At 33.2% G+C, this 14909-nt stretch overlaps 1 protein-coding gene across 1 annotated transcript in view; it reads left to right on the top strand.

The window, feature by feature from the left end:
- The window catches only part of LOC132735703 (ubiquitin carboxyl-terminal hydrolase-like), a 55893-nt gene extending 50082 nt beyond the window's left edge, over positions 1-5811 (top strand). Inside the window, exon 9 of the mRNA XM_060722685.1 lies at positions 5099-5811. Coding sequence (XP_060578668.1) covers positions 5099-5185 — 87 coding nt within the window. The 3' untranslated portion in view covers positions 5186-5811. The remainder of the gene's footprint in view (positions 1-5098) is intronic.
- The last annotated feature ends 9098 nt before the right edge of the window (positions 5812-14909 follow it).

The raw sequence follows: 14909 nt of genomic DNA, 5'->3' as shown, positions 1-14909 counted from the left end.
ATATTTATATAAATCATCTAGAATCTACCTATGGTACCTGACTCACACCTCACAACCCAAACAAAGAATAGTTTGTCACCTTGATGCAATAACAGGTTAACTCCTATTTAATTATGCCCCCATTTCGAAGAAAAGGGGGTATATTGCTTTGCACTTGTCGGTCCGTCGGTCCGTCGGTCCGTAGACCAAATGGTTTCCGAGTGATAACTAAAGAACCCTTAGGCCTAGGAACTTCAAACTTGGTATGGTGATTGGTCATGACCAGTAGATGACCCCTATTGATTTTGGGGTCAAGGGGTCAAAGGTCAAGGTCACATTGACCTTGTAAGCAAAAACGGTTTCCGATCAATAACTAAAGAACCTTAAGGCCTAGGAACTTCAAACTTGATATGGTGATTGGTCATGATCAGTAGATGATCCCTATTGATTTTGGGGTCAAAGGGTCAAAGGTCAAGGTCACATTGACCTTGTAAGCAAAAACGGTTTCCGATCAATAACTAAAGAACTTTAAGGCTTAGGAACTTCAAACTTGGTATGGTGATTGGTCATGATCAGTAGATGACCCCTATTGATTTTAGGGTCAAGGGGTCAAAGGTCAAGGTCACATTGACCTCTTGGGTAAAAACGGTTTCTGATCAATAACAAAAGAACCCTTAGGCCTAAGAACTTCAAACTTGGTATGGTGATTGGCATGACCAGCAGATAACCCCTATTGATTTTGGGGTTAATGGGTCAAAGGTCAAGGTCACATTGACCTTGTAGATAAAAACGATTTCCGATCAATAACGAAAGAACCCTTAGGCCTAGGAACTTCAAACTTGGTATGGTGATTGGTCATGACCAGCAGATGACCCCTATTGATTTTGGGGTTAAGGGGTCAAAGGTCAAGGTCACATTGACTTTGTAGGTAAAAACGGTTTCCGATCAATAACGAAAGAACCCTAAGGCCTAGGAACTTCAAACATGGTATGGTGATTGGTCATGACCAGCAGATGACCCCTATTGATTGTGGGGTTAAGGAGTCAAAGGTCAAGGTCACATTGACCTTGTAGGTAAAAACGGTTTCCGATCAATAACGAAAGAACCCTTAGGCCTAGGGACTTCAAACTTGATATGGTGATTGGTCATGATCAGTAGATGACTCCTATTGACTTTGGGGTCAAGGGGTCAAAGGTCAAGGTCACATTGACCTCTTAGGTAAAAACGGTTTCCGATCAATAACTAAAGAACCCTTAGGCCTAGGAACTTCAAACTTGGTATGATTATTGGTCATGACCAGTAGATAACCCCTATTGATATTGGGGTTAAGGGGTCAAAGGGCAAGGTCACATTGACCTTGTAGGTAAAAATGCTTTCAAATCAATAACTTAAGAACCCTTTGGCCTAGGAACTTCAAACATGGTATGGTGATTGGTCATGACCAGCAGATGACCTATTGATTTTGGGGTCAAGGGGTCAAAGGTCAAGGTCACATTGACCTTGTATGTTAAAACTGTTTCGGATCAATTAACTAAAAACACTTAGGCCTAGGAACTTCATACTTTGTATGATAATTGGTCGTGACCAGCAGATGACCCCTATTAAGTTTTGGGTCAAGGGGTCAAAGGTTAAGGTCATGACCAGTAGATACTTGATAACCCTTATTAATTGTTTGATCACTGGGTCAGAAGTCATAATAACCTTATCACATGACTAATTGGCTGCTGATAGGGGGCATACATGTTTTACAAACATATCTTGTTGTATAAGGAGTTTACCTGTTTTTGCACTAAGGTGGCCAGTTGTGATCATGATTATAATACATATTTATCTTAATTCATTAGAAAAGGCTACTTGTTTGACACATTTATAGCAATTAATTTCATATGCTATGGCTAAGCGTCCTTCCAAAAGAAAAGTCTAAGTTCTGTTTCCAGTTCTGTTCCAGTCCCCAACTGCTTTTTATTGACAAATAAGAGTTACAGAGCCAAAATGTTTAAGGAAAATCCAATTTTTCCAACATTTTTGACCTACTTTATACTACAAAGTATATCATTTTGATATATAATGTGTAATAAATCATTTATGCTTGGTGACGTATGATGTATTTTAAAGTAATATTTAGTACTATTGATTGATCCTTTGAAGTATGAAGATAGAAGATTTTATTGAGTTTTTTTATCTGGACTATATTTATATTACTTGATAAATGTTGTCACATGATAATGAAATCCACAAAGTTATGACAGTGTCATGCGGTACTAGCACATCTGAGAATCTAATAATTGAACTTACGCATTGATTTTGTCACCAACATTCATTCATGGCACTAATTAGCCAGGGATCTTGTTCATTGATCACACTATTGTGTGATTTCATTAACTTAATCTCCTGTTTCATTCATAGGTGAAAAAAAATTATTCCTGGCTTATTATTGTTTGTTTGTTAATATCATTTTACGCCTTTTCCCAACAGTATTTCAGTCATATAGGCGGGTAGTTTCCTAACCATTGTTCCTGGAGATCAGTTACACCAGTACTAGACTACCTTATGACCTGTATAATTATTATATAAATGGTATGTAAAAAAAAAAAAGAATAAAAATTCCTTGCCTAAATATAACCAACAGGTATGTATGGAATTCTAAATATTTTACCTAAACGAAGGTTAATACTTTATTATGTGACACCTTTCTTTTGTTGTAAAATAGTATTTAATGATAGTATTTCATGGTTAATATGATAAAGCATAACATTTGATATATACACTGACCTTTACATACCAGCATTGCTGGTTTTTCTATGAACAGGGTGTTATTTCTATACTATTGCTGATATGCCAAGTCTAAATTACAAAGAACTGTTTGAACTACAGTATGTATTAATGTGGAATGTTAGATAAAAAAATATTGTCATGATTGAAATCTTTTGTTTTTATTCCCTGTTTAAAGTGAGAAGAAAAATTATATACCAACTATTTACACATGTTGAAATTCCATGTGCTGTTTGATATTTAGTTTTTAACAGTGGTCTAGTATGATATACAGTGATATAAATTGTGTTATTTATTAAATTTCCGGGAGTCAGTTTATAACTTGATTTGTATTGAATAATTTGCTGAAACTTGTGTAAATAAACAGGCAAGCCTGTAATGACAGTAGACCAGATTGGAGAGACTGTAAATCTAATTTATTCTCTTGTAACATAGATATACAGTCTAATTTTTTCTATTAGTATATAAAATGAAGACACATACAATTGGTTGTCTGCTTAATTCTTTGAATTCCCTACGGAATTTTATCAATGGAAAAGTCAAAATTCAGTTGTTGTAGACTGAAAAGTAAAAAATAATAAAATGAAAAAAATCAAGCTATAAGCTTGGTCAAGATTTTCTTTTTAATTAGGGAAAGAAAATTTTCAAGATATGAGCTTGGTCAAGATTTTCATAATATACCAGTATTCAGTTAGGGAATGAATTAAGATTTTGTCAAGATTTTCTTATATAAATTTCATATATCTATATATAATATACTTTATTCAGAAATAAGACATGATATGTCCATCATCTTACATAGCTAAATATATTAATACACAAAAGATTGAAATATCTAACCAGTATACAATCTGGGAAAGAAAAGTTTCAAGATTGAAAACAGATGTTGTTTTGTTTCTTACTTCTAATAACTGCAAATCGGCTCTTACTCGGCAGTAATTAGTGTAGCCGCTATTTCATGAAGAAACCAGTGCTGATATTGAAAATTGTGATTGGTATATTTTAATTAGCCAGGTCAGGTGTTTCTAAAAAGGCTGATAACACTGTAGCAATGTGAGGATACATTCAAATTTATTACATAGAAAATGCACGTGGAGCTCAGCTCGCAGAGACAAATGTGAACACAGTAACATTTTGATATCCTTTAAACTCTATCAAAAATGTCAATTATTAATTGCTGACTGTTTTATATTTTCTAGAAAAAGTAAGCAAAACATTATTTTGTTTCATATCACAGGAATGAATTGCATTTACAATCATAGATATTGTTGAAAACTCATTGTTACATGCCAGATTAAGTAATTGGACCCCATCCTTGTTTGTACGTGACTGCTGGGGAAAAACAATGTTATGCTTAATTAAAGAGGTGACACTTTCTATATTTTTATCTGATATCGAGTTGTAAGAGCCGATTTGCAGTTATATGGGTAAGAGTCCGATAAGACTCCCTACGGTCGTCTTAATACGAACTCTTACCCATACATGTTACACTTGATTATGTCATTTTACCTGTATTTTTGGATTGAAAAATATCAATTTACTTTTATACTGATTCATAACATGTTTATTTCACATAATTAATCAAACTTACTAGTTGGTGGTCTTCATTGTTATTTCAATAAGAGAGAGAGAAAGAGAGAGTGCTAATTTAGAACTATTTGTAACCATGGAAACTCATTGTCAGAGACTTAAAAAATATTGTCTACGATGTTTTTTCTGCTACTGGACCTGATTTTGTTTTAAAAATGTCCTAGAACACTACAAATCATACTATAAACTGTGAGTAAAAAATATCATAGGTAGTTGCAAGAAAACTAGGGTTGAAACATGTTGGTTAAAATGTCAAAGAAATTTGCAGACTTGCAAGGTAAAAAAATAAAACTTCTTGAAATGAACGCATAAGCATTAATGGTACCGGTTCATAAGTTGAGATCTCTGGCAAAGGTACTTAGCATCTACTGTCTTGCACTTAACACCTATTGGTTAGAACCCTAAGAAATGAAATAAATATCAGAATCCATCTTACTATCCACATGAGTAAAAGTTTTCAGAATTTTTCCTGAAGTTCAGGATTTTCAGTCTTCTGAAAGCCTCCCTCCTATTTCCTTTGTAAAACTATAGAAAAACTCCTTAATTTAGGATTTTCAGGATTTTAAAAATTTCCAACTTTTACCATTGTTTCCAATAAGTCAATTGTTCTACACCGATTTATAAACAAACAGTTAGATACTAAGTCTTGTTCTGCCACAGTTTTATCTACACTAAAAGTGTGAATTAGACTTAAAACTAAGTTAATACATGAATAAAACAAATTAAGTATTAAAACAGAAAGTTTTTATATTTTCAGGACACTGTTGAAGTTGTGAGGAAGTTTATGGCTCGTGACCCAGCACAGATGAACTTTACACTGATGGCACTAGCTAAAGTCTCCTAGATGTTTCACAATCAGCATACAATCAGCTTGTGTTCTGTTGCAATATGCAGACTGTTGCAATATGCAGACTCGTTATTTTATACTTTTATAAAGTGTTCATATACTTCAACAAACGAAAAAAAGACATAAACTGTTTCAGTTATTATAATTATAGTAATAAATATAATATTTCAAACAAGTGCTGTGCTAAAGTGTAAAATTACACCTGAAGCAAGCTTTATTGTTAATACAGCCTATGGAAATTTTTTTTTGCTCTGAAATCGTTCTCTTAATTATACATACCACTTTATATTTGAATTGATTAATAAATTTGTATGTATAAATATTGTATATTTCTAATTTTAGTTATAAAACATGTGGTATTAAAAATTGTCAGTGTTACTAATTATATAAATGAGGTATATACATGAAAGTAAAGAATCACATGTTATTACATGTATGGTAACTGAGATACCATAAACATTGGAAATCTTCAGTTTTTATATCTGTCCATTAAATGTATTTATAGGACTATAGAATGATGTTTATGTTAGATATAAACTTCACCAAGGTTATTTCAGTTTAACTTAATCAAGGTTATTTTGGTATACATTGTGATAAGAAAATAGAAATATAGCTTAAATAGATCACTCTTATTATACATTATGTTGTAACAAAAATTAATAAATACATAATTTCTTCCAATTATTATTAAAAGCAAGGCTATTTTAACTCTTCACCTGCTGTGTTCACTGCAAAGTGACTTTATGCCCATCCAAGGATATATAGTGACTGAACAGGTGAAAGTCCAATTAAGTTTGTATTTTGCCATAATTCCTTTCAATGTTATAATTTACTTCACATACACAATAAATAACTTGCATAACCTTGCGAGATTTCTGTCAAAATTTATCTGTAATGTTCCATTTAGGCAGCTTTTTTCATATTTTAGTTAGATTTGTAATTTATCCTAAACAATTTCCAATATCAACTGTTAGTCATTCACTTTTATGACAGTCAAGGGTTTGAAATATGTGTATATACTAGTCAATTCAGCTCAACAACGAAAAAATGAGCATAACATCACTTTAACAATTGTTAACTCTACTGATACTAAGATCAGCATATTAATTCTCTTTAATTCCCCCTTATAAATGACAATTTTGAATAGCCATACAAACCATCACATACTGCAAGTGCAGGGAAATGATTTGTTGTTTTTGTTTTTAGTATTAAAAAAAAATGATAGCAAATTTTCAATTTCATTTTTTAAATAAAGTTAGTATCCATTTCTTTTTGCTACTTTATGTTTGTATCCATCTTAACCTTTGTTATTGCTCATGGGTTACTATAGTGTTTAAATATGTTTTTGTGTCTTTATCTTAGAATGCTTAAGGGAAGGACAGTTGATACTGTTGCTAGAACTTGTTGTTCAACTCTTTTGGCCTTTTGTTGAAATTGTTGTTTTGTGAATATAATGCTCTTAAATTGTATTCAAAGAGCAATAAGATATTTTTAAACTAAAGATCAGCTGGCATATCCAATACCATAAGTATAAAGGACATTTTTGTTCGTGAGTTCAATATGTGGATAAGGATGTTAATTATTCTATTTATCTATTTATGTCTGTGTTCTACTTTATTAATTGCCAAGTATATTTATGGAAGCAAGAAATTTGCTACTGTATGTGAACCTACAATGGTATTTGACTTAAATATTAATATGCATGTACACATATGTCATAAAACCTTTGGATAAGGGTAACCCCTGTATAATGTCAGTATTTAGCCTTTTTGTAATTGCACACCAGAACTAAAGATCCATATCAATCAGATGAGGTTTTTATATAGGTGTATGTTCTTGTTTAAACTTTCCTTTAAAACACTTTAAACCACTGGTCAGAGTTACTTAAAATATGGCCAATGTAATATTGGTATATATTTTTTTTCTCAGAATTTTCTATATTATTCTATATTATCTTTAGGTATACAATCAAAAGATCTACATGTATTTGAATATGGACCTCTACCAAGATTGCTCAAAATAAGTCTGCTCAGGTTTGTGAACTCTGCAATTTACAAAAAATGCCTATAAGAATCAAGTAATTTCATTATCATCATCTGACTAAAATGTTTTTACAACACATAAATGTCGAAGAATGTCTTTGGAAATTTGTTGTTATGATTTTTTTGAACTTTATCAAGGTGTTTTATGGCATGGGAGTCTAGGCCTCTGATTGTAATCATGGACAAAGGTGTCAACATTGCATTGTAGCCCTCTCTATGTAATTATGGACAAGGTGTTAATAAACAGAATTGAAGACCTCTTAATATAATCATGGGAAAGGTGTTGCCATGGAATTGTTGTCCTCTTAATGTAACCATGGACCAATTGTTAACATGGAATTGTAGTCCTCTTGTTGTAATCTTGGACAGGTTGCCCTCTTAATGTATTCATCTACAAGTTGTGTGCCTCTTGATGTAATCATGGACAGGTTGTTGGCATTGAATTGTTGTCCTCTTTTAATGTAATCATGGATAAGGTGTTTGCATATTGTTAAATCTGTATGCTGAATACTGTTTTTTGTTATGTTAGATTCTCTCTTGTGATTCATGTCATTAAACTACTTTTTATATGCCCGAAATTCTTTCGGGCATATTATGTTATACCCCCTGGCGTCCGTCCGTCTGTCTGTCTGTCCGTTAGCAATTTGGTTTCCGGAGCATAACTTGAGTTCCATTTGGCCCACAATATTCAAACTTCATAGGATGATTGTCCATATTGGGTAGAAGACCCCTATTGATTTTGGGGCCACAAGGTCAAAGGTCAAGGTCACCATGACCTTAAAACTGAAAACAGTTTCCGGAGCATAACTTAAGTTCCATATGGCCCACAATGTTCAAACTTCATAGGATGATTGTCCATATTGGGTAGAAGACCCCTATTGATTTTGGGGTCACAAGGTCAATGGTCAAGGTCACTATGACCTTAAAACTGAAAACAGTTTCCGGGGCATAACTTAAGTTCCATTTGACCCACAGTGTTCAAACTTCATAGGATGATTGTCCATATTGGGTAGAATACCCCTATTGATTTTGGGGTCACAAGGCCAAAGGTCATGGTCACTATTACCTTAAAACTGAAAATAGTTTTCGGAAAATAATTTAAGTTTCATTTGGCCCACTGTGTTTAAACTTCATAGTAGATTGTCCGTATTGGGAAGAAGACCCCTATTGATTTTGGGGTCACAAGGTCAAAGGTCAAGGTCACTATTACCTTAGAACTGAAAACAGTTTCTGGGGCATAACTTAAGTTCCATTTGGACCACAATATTGAAACTTCAAAGGAGGATTGTTATTTGAAGGAGGTAATACTTTATTTAATTCCCATGTCTTACAAATGCTTCATCTTTACTAAAAAAAAATCACTTTCGAGCATATAATGCTCCGCCTAGCGGTGCTCTTGTTTACCTTAATGAAGCAGTTATTATGACAAGAAAACGTTAAATACACCTTATTATTCTTTTTCCTTTGTTACATTTTTGATATTGTAAAGTTTGTGTTTAATTTATTTCTGAAATAAACAGCAGATATTCTATAACAATTGGCTCTTGTAAACAGAATTTATGAAGCAGAACACCATGAGTTGCTTTATATACTAGGTGAATTATTTGAAAGTTGTGTGGTTTTTACCTTAGAATATTTTGATACTGAAAGCAATAATGTGTTTCTTGTTACAAAACTTAATATGTATATAAAAACATGCTATAATATAGTATCTGAGGATTCACCAAGACAACTATTACCAGTTATGAATACACGTGATTAAAATTGTCTTATGGAGAAGATTTATGATGTAATATCTCGAATGCCAAGGTTATTCTTATAAATGTGCCAGAGGTTTTGAATTTTAACGCCGTAATATATCATGTACTGATTTTTCAAATACATGTACACGTCTTTTGGTGTTTATTGTTTCAAATAACCTTGTTATAATGCTCATGATATTAATTGTCGAGAGATAGTGTGTCGTGTCAAAAATTCTTCATTAGCTATCCAAGCTTGAGTAATTTTTGTCTATAACTTAATATTAAATGCTCTGACAGGTTAAGCAAGTTTGTGTAACAATTCTTGAAAATTGATAACGGAAATAATCAAGTTCAGAACTGGATAAGTTTAATTTACTAACACACCGGGTGGGGGGAATGAACATATATGTACGAAAATTAGAACAAAGGATCTAGGAGGAAAAACGATTAAAGTGTTTGTGAGGATTAAACGTGATATCTGGCAGAGAATCAACTAATGTCCTACAAATTGCATGCCTACCACCTGATGACATTGGACACAAATGTTCCACAATCAATATCTAATTACATCTAAATCCGTATTCCAATATAGACAACATAAATGCCAAGTTACAGGAGACACTTGATATATTTAAAAAATACAATAATTTTATACAAAACCAAGCAGTAGGTTGGTAACAAGATTTCAATTTAATTTCATACAGAGGACAATTTGCAGTCTGGAAAAGGGCAGATTTTACTAAAAATAACGAAATGTTGCAGAAAATTCCTAGAGAATTTATGTAACAAGAAACGTGACTGACATACTTGGTTTGATAGCTCCACTGTCCGGAGAATATGGGAGCTTTTTCATTCACTGAATAATATTGATGTCTTATTTGAGATAATTCTTAAACAAATCAATCTTAGTGTTTACACACTCGGTATAGCACTTGTGGTAATCGACTGGGACTTTGGATTATTTCATGTGAGGTGGATACCCAGCTAGCGTACGGAACGTCGGTGGTTCTACATAGGTGCCCGTTCGTGCCTGAAATAATTAATGTACGGAAGGGCATTAAAGGTCTTCCTCTACCAGTAAAGCTGTGACCTATACTGTGCCGGCGTGACGTAAAACCCAATCAAACCAACAAATATCAATGTTTGGGAAAAGTTGAGCTCGCTGACCATATGATAGCTTTTGTTTATCTTGCAGGATTTACATCATTTGATGATCATTTTCCACCATAAAACGGCATAGATTCCTTAGGAAACCTACATGTAACAAAAACAGGAATTTTCCTCTATTGGCCTTTAAATTTGTTTGTGCGAAACTAAGTTTGTCATTGCAATAAGATTGGACAATTTAAGAATCTTGAAAATGTCTATATCCGAAAATATTTTTTTTATATTGTTAAAAAACATCTACATGTATATTGCTTGTATATTTCTCCTTTTGATAATATTGTTCAATGATATTGCTTTTTAGAGAAAGCCTTGAAAACTATCGCCCAATTATAATGTCAGTCCTTATCAGGTACAAATATCGTGTGAGATATAAATAATTATCATCCAGTAGCAAGTCAAATATATCTCTTTATATTTTATCTTTGGAAAAAAATGCTTGATCCTTTCTCTTCAACAAAATATAAAGGAAACAGTCTGTTTCGCTGTTCTACTACATTAGTACACAAAGGGTACTTCGTTTTTTCCATTTTAATTATCGCTGTGATCACTTTAGTATACATTATATTGTTTTACAAGCCATTAATCAAAATTCCCAAGAAACCATTTTTTCCCTACATCATTAATTATATATTTTTCACAAAGCGAGTGATTTATACATGTGCATGTCATAACCTGTAACAAATAAAAGCTAGATGGTTTAAGTAAAGCATATTGGAACAACAAATAATTTCGTATGTTAATATATCACGGGATAAGAAGATTTGGTAATGATTCGTTTGTCACCAATACAAGTTTGTAATAATGCGACGTACATGTATATGGCCAGGGTAACAATTTCTCCTGTGTGTTTTTTAGCTCACCTGTCACAAAGTGACAGGGTGAGCTTTTGTGATCGCTTTTCGTCTGGCGTCCGTCCGGCCGTAAACTTTTACTTGAAATGACATCTCCTCATAAACCACTAAGCCAATTTCATCCAAACTTCACAGGAATGTTCCTTTGGTGGTCACCTTTAAAAAATGTTCAAAGAATTTAATTCCATGCAGAACTCTGGTTGCCATGCCAACCGAAAGAAAAAACTTTAAATATCTTCTTTTAAAAAACCCTTAGAGCTAGAGCTTAGATATTTAGCATGAAACATCTTCTAGTGAGTGTCTACCAAGTTTGTTCAATAAAAGCCCTGGGGTCAAAATTGGCCCCGCCCCGGGGGTCATTGATTTTCCTTATATGTGTATAGCAAAATCTTTAAAAATCTTCTTTGAAAAAACCCAAATAGCTAGAGTTTAGATATTAAGCATGAAACATCTTCTAGTGAGTGTCTACAAAGTTTGTTCAAATAAAAGACCTTGGGTCAAAATTGGCCCCGTCCCGGGGGTCATTGATTTTCCTTATATGTGTATAGCAAAAACTTAAAATCTTCTTTGAAAAAACCCAAATAGCTAGAGTTTAGATATTAAGCATGAAACATCTTCTAGTAAGTGTCTACAAAGTTTGTTCAAATAAAAGCCCTGGGGTCAAAACTGGCCCCGCCCCAGGGGTGTTATTGTTTTTAACTATATGTGTATAGTAAAAACTTTAAAAAATCTTCTTTTAAAAAGCCCAATGAGCTGGAGCTTAGATGTTTAGCATGAAACATCTTCTTATGGGTGTCTACCAAGTTTGTTCAAATAAAAGCCCTTGGGTTAAAATTGGCCCTGCGGGGGGCCTATATACAGGTGAGCGACCTCAGGGCCATCATGGCCCTCTTGTTCTAATTTCGTAACCATATAACGAATGTTAATGTTAATACATTTTAGCTCGACTATTCGAAAAATAGGGAGAGTAGTTGTACTGACCCAAGCCTTGACGTCGGAGGTACACTTTGGTTAAGTTTTAGCATGCAGTTTGGTTTGTATCTCAAAAACTTCACTTATTAAGAGATAGGAGGTCACTATCCAAGGCCCATGACTCAAGCCCCTTTTGAAAATTTAGAAAATTCTATAAGGTGCTGAGGATAGTTGGACAGACTGTCCTACTTCAAGCTATTGTTATGGTTGTGTTGTAAACACGACGGAAACAGAACGTCGGTCCTAGATTATGAATCCAATGAATGAGTCAATGTGGTGGTTTTATTCTAGGATACGACGGGTGATACTCGTAGAGCTGGGGATTTACTACCATGTGGCATTCTACGCAAGTCCAGGTTATTCCGGGGAATTGTAAACCAGAAGTTGCTTAGCAGCTATTCCATGGGGTTAGAGCTTATGTTGATTGTTATTTGCATGCGGCTTAATTAATAGATAATATTTACATGCCTTGGTTGCGGATGGAAAAATAATTGACCGGGTAATATTTGTCGCCAAAACGCTGTATTAATCTATTACTATACCGACACAAACATCTTTTACCATTGGTGCTAAACAGATTCGAAACATGACGGAGGTTTGTTTATAGTAATAAAAACGTGGTATTCAATTAAGATATGCATTGACAAACAAAATTGAAATACTAGTGACCACTTTATAATCATGTAAGTTTATAAGTAAACAGTAGTGTTAGTGTGCAACTTCACACGTTGTAAATAATGGTTACATGCCAACTGCATGTTCAACTTCAAACCTGTTCCAACTATTAAACCATGCTATAATTACGCTATAAAACATGTTTTATGTAAGAAGATTAAAGCTATTCCAATCTGTCTATAATATTTCACCATTTTACTTACGTTTTATGACTCGTAGTTATCATAAACGTCTTTGATTATATTTCGTAGTTCTGCCCCAATAATTTTTATTTTATTGTTTGTAAACATGAAATATATAGCAGAAAATTTTTGTACTGAGAAAGAAAATGACTTGCATTGATAAAACAACATATTTTGTATAAAGGAAATTTTTCAATGCTGAAATGAACATTAGAGATGGCGCTGGTCATTATTTCAATTGGTGGTTACTATTTCATGTACATGAATACTGAAGTATCTATTCAAATAATCTTGGAAGTTTGGAAACAATCTTTGAGGCACTTAATTTAATGTACGTTCCTTATGTCAGAGCACGACAGTCTGGTTGTTTCTAGACCCCATACCCATACAGCCAAACCTATAAACAAAGGCCATCCAAAGGAGAGTCTGAACATGGTCTTTATAGATAATCGGTCATAATTTTGGAGGTAACATTATTCTTTTCAATCAATAAAGGTATGTCGAAGAGTGGTCTTTATGCATAGGGTGATCTTTTTTCGGAGGTTGTCTCCAATACAGGTTTGTCTGTATTTGGTACCGTAAGGTTATTTCAATGAATGCTGATTGTAATGGACAGTACTGGGCAACATCTTTAGTTTGTTTTACTCTAATCGTTCCAAGTACCATCTCATTTTCCACTGATAGCAAATTCTGGAATGTTTGTTTCTTTGTTTTGTTCTGTTTTGGGGTATCGAAGCTTACGTTGTTCTTCATATCCTAACATAGATGGATTTTTTAAAGATCAGTATATTCAAGAGCAGGCCTAATTAGTTATAGTACTTTACTCGTACATTGTAATGCGGTGGTTCCCGAATCATCACGTAAATGTGCGGAAGTTGCCGAGATAAACACTAAAAACATGAATGAAGCGAGAGCAGGAAACTTATTCAATATTTATAGTAAAGCAATAAAAGCGTGACAGCGTAATTCATCTCGTTCGCATGATAAAACACCATGAATCATTCATCATACAAGCTCTTATGTTCCTACATGCGATCCATTGAAAAAAGAAAAAAACACAGAGTACATCAGATATCCATTAGGTCAAATACTGTCAGTCTTTGAAAAGTGAAGTGTACAATGTCACTAACAAATTTACTTTATGTAAACAAAATGTCAAAATGCCATTTTCTCACACAAGACTGAACCTTTCGTGAATTTGTACTGGTTGTAAGTTCCTCTGAGATAAGGGATAATCTAACATAGTAACTTGCTTATTTTCTCGGATTAATACAATATTTAAGGAAATGAACATGCATATTTTAGTTTCTTACATGTAATATTTAGAACATTTTGGGGGAAAAATTAAAATTTGACTGAGTCATTCAATTCCTTGAAATTTAAACGTTGTACAAATTCGGCGAACTGTGACCATATTTGGTTTATCAAATACAATTTTTACGCATAGATAATCCCGGCAGTGTATACATTGTTAAAATTCTTCAAACAGTGTAACAAAATCTCCACTTCCTTGTTTTTACGCACGTCTTAACCGGATATTCTGATGCAATTTCTTTCGATAAAAAATTTACAATGTACTTTTAGATGTTGACGTACATACTCCGTCTGCCAAAACAAATGTAGTATACAAACTAATGCCAGCAGTGAAATTTCTACATAGCTGATTATATTGCTAATGTTTTAGTTGTAAAAATATGATAACCTGAAATACTGGTAAAAAGAAAGACCAAAAAAAAGAAAGACGGACAAACATTGTTTATATATAGAAAGTGTAATATTATAACCTCCAATTTGTGCTCTAGTTCAAACAATACTTTGCGTGTATATCTTTTTTAAAGTTTAAATTATTTAAAACAGTGTGAACAGTGCTCCTATTAAAATGGTAATAACATAGAATAATCTTCAAGTAAAAAATGTATTCACTTAAAATTAAACGTGCATTGTTGATATTATAATACAAAATGTAATTCTTAGATGTTTATACCCCGGAAACAGTCGCAATATTTAAGAAGTTATTCACATAAATTATTTATAATACATGTGTTAAAAAGATAATTTCATCAGAACATTTATTTTTTTGAATTGCGGCC

Source organism: Ruditapes philippinarum, unplaced genomic scaffold (genome assembly GCF_026571515.1).
Source record: "Ruditapes philippinarum isolate M1 unplaced genomic scaffold, ASM2657151v2 ctg2234_1_1_1_1, whole genome shotgun sequence".
Lineage (NCBI taxonomy): Eukaryota > Metazoa > Mollusca > Bivalvia > Venerida > Veneridae > Ruditapes > Ruditapes philippinarum.
Note: the sequence above shows the minus strand (reverse complement) of the source record. Positions and strands in the feature narration are given on the sequence as shown.